This window comes from Sphaeroforma arctica (assembly GCF_001186125.1).
Source record: "Sphaeroforma arctica JP610 unplaced genomic scaffold supercont1.2244, whole genome shotgun sequence".
Classification (NCBI taxonomy): domain Eukaryota; class Ichthyosporea; order Ichthyophonida; genus Sphaeroforma; species Sphaeroforma arctica.
Genome location: NW_014038314.1, coordinates 1 through 7,850, shown reverse-complemented (window position 1 = coordinate 7,850; position 7,850 = coordinate 1). Strand labels below are relative to the sequence as shown.

Here is a 7,850-nt window from a genome sequence, read left to right as displayed (position 1 = left end):
GTGTGTGTGTGCGTATATATATATCATCTGTGGACATTTGACAACGATTATTCATTTAAGCTACCAAATAAACCATTCGCAAATTTGCTCTACAATCAATTGATCCTGAATGCTTCTGCGACTAAATTGGCATGAATACACTGTATTAACTCGCCACCTATCTATCACACACCATTGCCTAGTGATTCCTTTCGTCGTTCACTGCTCGTATCGAAAAGGGGAAGCTGCATCAGCTTGCCGCATTAGAAACGATAGCCTCTGTCAGAATATCAGGACCGAACTTCCCACTATTGCTTCCAACAGGTTCGCCTTTTGCCATGCGATCTCCCAACACGCGACAGGCTTCCTGGCAGTCTCGGGCTTTTCCAATACTCTGCAAGACATCGTTCTTTGTCAAGCCGCCCAAACTGCTCGAGGCTCGCACACCCCAACCTTTGGCCTGCAAATAATCAGCAAACATGAACTGGTCTCCCATTAAGGGAGAGATGACCGACGGAATGCCGGCACGCAGAGTGGCGTGAACAACCCCAGCACCGCCATGACTGAACATCATGGAACAGCGAGGGAGAAGCCATGCGTACGGAATACCCGCTACACAGTGAATATTATTCTTGGCCCATGCAGTTAAACTTAGTTTAGCGTGATTTTTGTCGAGTTGGATTGTGTCGAGGACGCTCATCATGGCAGAACCTACTAGTATAGCAGGGCAGTTGGCTTCGTATAAGGCTTCCACAACCAACTCGGCCTTGTCAAAGGGCATAGATCCATAGCCGAAACACGCAGGTCGATCGTCAGCAGCCTTTCTCTTATCTGTCGGCACAGCAACGGTTGTTTGTTTTATTGTGTCTAGAAATGTCACAAGATCTACCGGTGGTTCAAAGCCAGCAGGAATGTAGCTGTCTGCCAGGCTCCCCACGTTGAGCACTTTTGGGCCCGCATCGGAGGGTGCAGCGATCAGATGTGTGGACACGGCGTTGACCATCCAAATATCTATGTTGTTGGATGTTTCGTATCCCATTAGGGCCGGAACCATGTCTTTGGCGAACTCCAAGGGGTGTTCTGGCTTCCTGTAGCCGTCCCAAACCACGAGCGCCTTATCATCGATGGAAAGTAATTTGTCTATATGCACCAGAAGAAAGTCAAACTGGAAGCGTTCCAATTCCAGATACGACTCCACATAATCCGTAGTAGTGTCAGGTGCAGCTTTGCTGTTTGCGTTCACGAGAGCCTTGAGGCATTCGTCATGCTGGCTAAAGTGGGGGAAGTTCTTTGTTGGAACCAACGGTTGTAATTGCACCAGGTAGACTGCGGGAGGCTTTGTTCTTGTTAGTTGTAGCTGTCCGGCCAGCTCCAGGGCCAATTGCCTCGCCAGGGAGGACGCCACTATGGCATCCACACAAGACGTTGCAGTTTCTGTAGCTGTTGCTGGCGTTGGCATTGCGACCGATAGAACGTCTGCCAGACAGGGTAACACGAGCTCTCCCATAATGTCGGTCACAATGCCCAAGAAGTTGACTCGCGGATTGCCGTGACCCGCTCCGGCTTGTGGTGGTTTACGGGCTCCTGCGTATTTATAGAAGTCCATTTGGGTAAACGGAAGTTTATGAAAGCGCACTTTGGGTATTATAGGAACAAGATGAATCAGGTCCATTTGTACAAAGATGTCGATTGTGTCTATCTCAGCGGACTCCGCTAAAGATGCTGCCAGCGAACAGAATGGCTCGGCGTCACCGCGACTGCCGACAGCGACGAAGAGAACACGCATTGTTGCTTGTTTTACTTAGAACCAATGTAGCTCTATTAACATCGTTCTTGCTGTTTATCGACAATATGATAAGAGTTACTTGTTGTTGTTTAAGATGTAACTCGACGACCTGTCGATGTAAAACTGCCTCTCCATCTAGATATGTCATATTTATAGTCAAATTTTTTTAAATACACCAATTTTACTTCCGAGTATTTAAATATGCCCCCCTAAGATCCACTCTCCCCGGCAAAGTATACTGAATGTGATTATTCGAGCACAAAGTATTGTCTTTGTGACGCGCACACAGTTTGTTTCAACTATATATAATCAGCCTGTCAAAAATACACACTTCTGTACGCCTGATATAATCTGGCCGTCTGTCGATAGGATACTACGGCACATACATTATGACTGGCCCAGATCCCAAGCAAGAGCTAGAAGAGCTTTTGTCTCGTCAGCACCAAATAGAAGACACCCTCACCAACCTAGAGCGGCAGATCTATGAGTACGAAGGAAGGTATGTGCGCTGGCAGGCGACAATCAAGAAGCAAAAAAGGTACTCTTCAGACACACAGGGCACATCTCAACATTTTTATCAGTGATCTCATGTCTAATATCATGTCTTTCTACTTTCCTCGATTTATATATCATCCTTGAGATAAAGGATAGTGACAAGACACCCTAGTTGTCTCAAAAGTGGTTGTAGCCTCGGTACACCAACAGAGCGTGTTAGGTGGGCTATTATACCTGGCAATGGCATAATCCTTTTTATTCGAGCGACCACGTATTTTGTACGTACTGTGTTCTGTTATCTCTAGCTTTCTAAATAAGTGTCCTTCATATGCTGCGAATCCACCATGCTTTCCTATACCTACTCACTTTTGCAGCTACCTGGAGGAAACGCAGGTGTACGGCAATCTGTTCCGTGGGTTCGACGGCTTTGCAAGCACGTGAGTTACATAAGTTCATCTATGTTTGCGTGTATCATTAACCATATACTACGCCAGTTAGGGTTTGATGCAAATACGAGGCATTCACCGCTAGTACGTTTCTGATTTTCGTTTACGCACCACACAAGATGGGACTCGACTCAACTGAAATGGCCACTGCTCAAAATAGTAGTCAAGTGTGGAACTCGTATATACTGGTAGTTATCTGTAGCCTCCGCACACGCACGCAGCATCGATGTCTCTTCAGCTTCATATTAAGCGGCGCGTGATCCGATGTAAACTGGCGTGTCCTTTATGTTGAGTGATATCTTTTCGTAGGTGGATGTCAGTCATAACCATGCAAATTGATTTGTTGTTCATGTTGAGCTTTGCCTTTTCTGTGATTGCTTGCATTCATATATCAGCGTGACCCTTAGCAGTGGTTTTTATGTTGCACCAGCCATATTTAGATGCGACTACTCTGTACTGTTATACACTTAGTATCGGTAGTATTAGGGATGTATTCGGCGAAAATTTCACAATCTGGGAGCTTTCAGTTGAGACTTATAACAGAACTGTTCTACAAATGTCTTCCAACAAGATCTAACGCGTAGCTACTTTGGTTCATCGTCCTCAGTGCTACAGTGAGTGAACAGAAGTCGGGACAGATCCGCAAGTGCAAGAGCTCTGATCGTCTTTTCTCGCGCTCTTCATGCACCTCTAATTCGGTAAGTTCGTCGCAGTTGTTTTGGAATGCATGCATGTAGATACTGTCATACTCGTTTTTAATAAATACAACCACGCGTGCTTCATTGGCCTATAATATAACATTTGATCGTAGATTGGATTTCGGCATATTAATATCTATATATATTAAAACAGGCGTTGGAGAGTGTGAATGCTAGTGACACTCAGCGTAACAGCAATAAAAAAGGGGTAAGTCTGAGTCGCATCTGGACTGTGTGTGCAACACAAGCGATCATTTGATATGTTGTCTCATATTTGATGCTCATAACATCATCATGACTGTATTTGTCTGTGATACTCTGGTTTATATTAGTAGTAAATAATCGTTCAACCAAGATAATTTAACAACGGTGTACGCATGCATGGGATAAGTGCAGTCACCTGATCCTGAAAGAATGTGTCATGTGCGGAATCGTCAAAAGGTATTCGCATAAATCTGCAGTCGCAGGTTTTTTCGTCGGACTAAGATTCTAGTAGTGCTACATACGTAGATGCACTGTGTCTTTATAAGTGCACCTCGACTCGATTAGTGGACACACTTTACCTTGTTGGCGTCATATTTCATAATAATTGGATGGCGTATTACCCAGGCAATATATATTTTATATACAATGGATTCGAATCGCTTGGTTATCGGCGTGCATTGCATTCCAGTTTATTTTGGGTGTATTTAAGAGATTGTCGCACATACCGTAGCGCCCATATGCCAGATTTTGACCGTGTACATATCCAATGCTATAACCATCCACTCCTAGGTCACTTGCGAATTCGCGATGGTATTTGAAATTGAACAAGTGTATCAAGCACATCACGAAGTTTGCACTGACCACCTTAGATATGCTTTCTCAACCCGAAGTCAGCATACACACCATATTGCTCTATATATGCATGTATGTATTTCGACAGTGACCTCAATCTGCCCATTGTTTGCGTTTCCACTGAGTGCCGCAATATCTCATGCCGGTCCTTAAAATATATGCAAACAGTCGAGGATTATATTTTTACTTTCATATCTCATTGTAAAGTATGCCTGAATAGAAGACTAGTTACAATCCATCGCTGTGCGATGAGCCGCTCAGTTTCTTTGCTCGCTTGATTTGCCGCATATGGCAATGAACAAGTGGTAGTTGCTTATCCAGTGTTGACTTAAATGTATGATGGACGTGGACACTGCCAATTTAAGTGAGACCAGTGAACACGCCCACGATGCTCCGTTTTAACTATCGGTTTCATAATCATGTTGCCGACTCTTTTTAGGCCAATTTGCTTATCTGACCCCTATTGTAATCGGTAATAGATATAAACTGCTCTCTATGTTTTCTAGATCCAGTGCGTGTGCTTTAGGAGTACCCGTCTATCGTTGCTATAGTTTATTGTAATAATCACGCGTGATAGTGTGAAACCAATACTAACTTAATTTCTCGAATTCCCAATGTCAACTATATTCTTTTGACTATATTTTTAGGATGTCGTCAGTAAAAGCAAAAAATCGGGCCAAAAGCGATCGCACGCCTAAAAATTACAGCTTCTGGTCTGCAAAGGCGGCACCGCGCATGTGAAGCCAAACTGATGAGTGTCGAGTTTCAAAAGGAGCTCCATCAAAATTCTATTAAGATGCGTATAGAGCATGCGATCATAATATGTTCTGATTGGTCATAATCGGGAGGGTTTCAGCGCAGTCGGCTGTGGATGCGAATGAAACTCTTTCTATTCAGCTGAGTGCGCAACCCAAGCGCTGAGTTGACAGCAAATGTTGTATCGACATTCAGCAATGAGAATGGCTGCACGGACGCACCTGTCACTTGTTGATTGGATACTGGGTGTGGATGAATTCGTTTACCGAAGGCTCGCAATATAGTGCCCTGAACGTAAACCGAATTTAGTTCGCTCTCGGTACGGCTAGAGCTGGTGAATGAAGCACCTAGTCTTGGCATTCAAAGCGGATCTTCCGGTCGATTACAGTGCGCATATGACGTATGACGACTATATATCGAATACCCTGAGAGTTGATCGTCCAAGAACGACCTCTAATCCGCAGATCTTACTGCGTAACTATACGAAGCGGTTAATGCGGACCAGATGACTTTTGAAGATGTCTGGAATTCCCCTTATTGGCGTGGTAAGGTCGGTGTACATTCAAGGGCCGGAGCTTTTTCGGGCGGTGTAGTGATATACTACTATGGCGGGAGTGGTTCGGCGTCGCTCATGAATGATAATCTGTGGACTCGCAGGTATTTCGAGATAGGAATTCAAAATTCAATGTCGGCGTATATATTCTCTATCAATTCTACGGCTAGCAAAACAAGACCGATATGCATGATACCAGCGTTGTATATAATTTATTATGAGATGTAAGGGTTTTAAAACCCAAATCAGAAATGATAGTCCCCCGAGTTATACCACTATGTTCACCCGCGTCCAACATGTTCGACGATAGCCTCCGCCCGCTCAGAAACTAACCACGTATTGGAAGGACGTGCGAGTCGCGACGGCAATAAAATCCTATTCCGGCCATGTCAGCCGTAGTTTTGACAAGCAGATTTTCCGTTGTGGTGTTCTCTGGGTGTCTGTTTCCGTGGGGTAGTAATCAATACTCTGCGACCTACGTCACCCCTCGGCACATGGGCTGCAGAGTGAATCTACCTATGACTCGCAGTCGCTTCTCAGTGGACAGGTTGAGACTTTGCTCCAGCCAGTAGTGTAGTATCGTGGCTGCTATCGAGAGCCCGAATAAGAAGGCCGCCAGCTTATTCCATTTGCCTCGGTACTTGTATGGTCCAGCCAAATAAATATCCTCGACTGAGTGACGCCTGACATATGGCTCATACTTCATATGTCGGACATTTGGGAAACGATCTACCATAACAGCTTCATTGATTTGATACTATACACTGCACTATCCATCCTTAAAAGTATAAGCACCTTCAACGGTATACCAGAATATCCTAGAAATACCTCAGATAATGAAGGAATCGCATTTTTGCCCGCCCTCCAGACATACAAACCAGTCAGTGGTCTCGCATCGAACGTCTGAAGGCGAGGGACAAGGACATAGTTTGGGCTCCGCAACACAGAGTTGTGACTTCGGACATACATACGTACAATATCCGCCCATTGTATTGCTTGGGTGACTGTCGGCGTTGATGTAAGTATCAGATTTATCGATTTTGTCCCGCCTATTAGGCCGGGAATGGGAACTTCTCTCGTTTTGTTGCCGATAGTCTACGTATTCATCTTCATAGGCTTGTTCGTAGGTATATTGCTGCTAGTAAACATTAAAATGTGGTACACAATGAGTCTAATTGCCCGGCAGAACATTTCAGGCTTGCTCCGCTAATAAGGGGAACAGTGGGACAAGCATATGAGCTTGTCGTGAATACAAACAGGTAAAAAAGCAAGAAGATGAAGAGAATACAAAGACCTCGTGTGGCCGTGCCAGTATTTTTTTCTATACCAATACAGGTGAAGCACACAAACGTGCTCGCAAATAGAAAACAGAGTCTGAATTCCTACCTGGTCATTGAAAGCCGATTCCCAACCCCCGTAAGTGTCGTATCCCAGCTGCGAAATGAAACGAAATAAAACAATCAGCATAATTAAGTACTAGTTGGCATCACACCCATGTTTCCAACTACACACCAAGAAACTCTATCAATCACCCATACCTGAAAAAATAGCATACCCAACAGTGCAATCACCCATACCTGAAAAAATAGCATACCCAACAGTACAATCACACATACCTTCATCAATATATCATCCATCACCAACCGTCCCCGGGGGTCGTTGTGCAGAAACCAATACAGCCATGTTAGTATGCACATCACACACGCCGCCCCCGCTGCAGCCGCACCAAAGAGCAGCAGTTCCATTACTACGTCTTCATCTTCTTCGTCCTTCTTTTTCCGCGTTTTGGAAGCTTGTGATTTGTGTTTGGATTTTTCTGCACTCATCGTAGGCTTCCTACATATGTCCCCGGTTTGTTTACTAACATCTTTAGCAATAGTGCTCTTTCTCTTGTTACGTTGTTTGTCCTGTGGTGTTATGGGGAAAAAATGGGGGGGGGGGGCGATAAATCCATACTAAATTGTGTCATGTGTATTCAGCGAAATGAGTCTGTATCTCGTGGATACCAAAATAATGCCTGTCAAGATATTTGAACTGTATTAACAATCTCTATTTATTCAAAACCTAAGTACCTAAATATACATATACATTTTCTATATGTGATTTTTTTTGTTGTATAACAAAAATTGTACGAAATGTCACACTGTAAAGACGTATATGTTGGAATATGTCTAATTATAAAGGACGATTAGATGTCAACGAACAGATATAGAGCGTATACATAAACACGCATATGCAGATATATTGAGACTTCATATAGATATATATATATAGATATATAGATATATATATAAATATAT

The 7,850-nt window shown here is 43.9% G+C and overlaps 4 protein-coding genes across 4 annotated transcripts; 1 reads left to right on the top strand and 3 right to left on the bottom strand.

Annotated features, from left to right (window-relative positions):
• SARC_12359 (hypothetical protein) lies at positions 1-1,872 on the bottom strand. The gene has a single exon (XM_014293538.1). It carries the CDS (start codon positions 1,763-1,765, stop codon positions 230-232), a length of 1,536 nt encoding a protein of 511 aa, XP_014149013.1. The 5' UTR covers positions 1,766-1,872; the 3' UTR covers positions 1-229.
• Positions 1,873-2,091: 219 nt separating this feature from the next.
• SARC_12357 (hypothetical protein) lies at positions 2,092-6,413 on the top strand. Its single transcript, XM_014293536.1, has 5 exons — positions 2,092-2,264; positions 2,635-2,697; positions 3,314-3,404; positions 3,559-3,612; positions 4,889-6,413. The coding sequence occupies exons 1-5, from the start codon at positions 2,155-2,157 to the stop codon at positions 4,937-4,939; spliced, it is 369 nt and encodes a 122-aa protein (XP_014149011.1). The 5' UTR covers positions 2,092-2,154; the 3' UTR covers positions 4,940-6,413.
• SARC_12358 (hypothetical protein) lies at positions 6,026-6,233 on the bottom strand (the record flags this gene model as incomplete). Its single annotated transcript, XM_014293537.1, has 1 exon — positions 6,026-6,233. A coding segment is annotated over one exon (208 nt), but the record flags the coding sequence as incomplete, so codon positions are not given.
• Positions 6,414-6,645: 232 nt separating the features above from the next.
• SARC_12356 (hypothetical protein) lies at positions 6,646-7,457 on the bottom strand (the record flags this gene model as incomplete). Its single annotated transcript, XM_014293535.1, has 3 exons — positions 6,646-6,756; positions 6,937-6,984; positions 7,167-7,457. Coding segments are annotated over 3 exons (450 nt in total), but the record flags the coding sequence as incomplete, so codon positions are not given.
• Between the last annotated feature and the right edge of the window lie 393 nt (positions 7,458-7,850).

Bases quoted from the DNA above. Each gene is read 5' to 3' on its own strand.
- SARC_12359 (XM_014293538.1), bottom strand. From the start codon at position 1,765: ATGCGTGTTCTCTTCGTCGCTGTCGGCAGTCGCGGTGACGCCGAGCCA.
- SARC_12357 (XM_014293536.1), top strand. From the start codon at position 2,155: ATGACTGGCCCAGATCCCAAGCAAGAGCTAGAAGAGCTTTTGTCTCGT. The intron at 2,265-2,634 runs GTATGTGCGCTG...TCACTTTTGCAG, and splicing joins ATCTATGAGTACGAAGGAAG to CTACCTGGAGGAAACGCAGG. The intron at 2,698-3,313 runs GTGAGTTACATA...CATCGTCCTCAG, and splicing joins TTCGACGGCTTTGCAAGCAC to TGCTACAGTGAGTGAACAGA.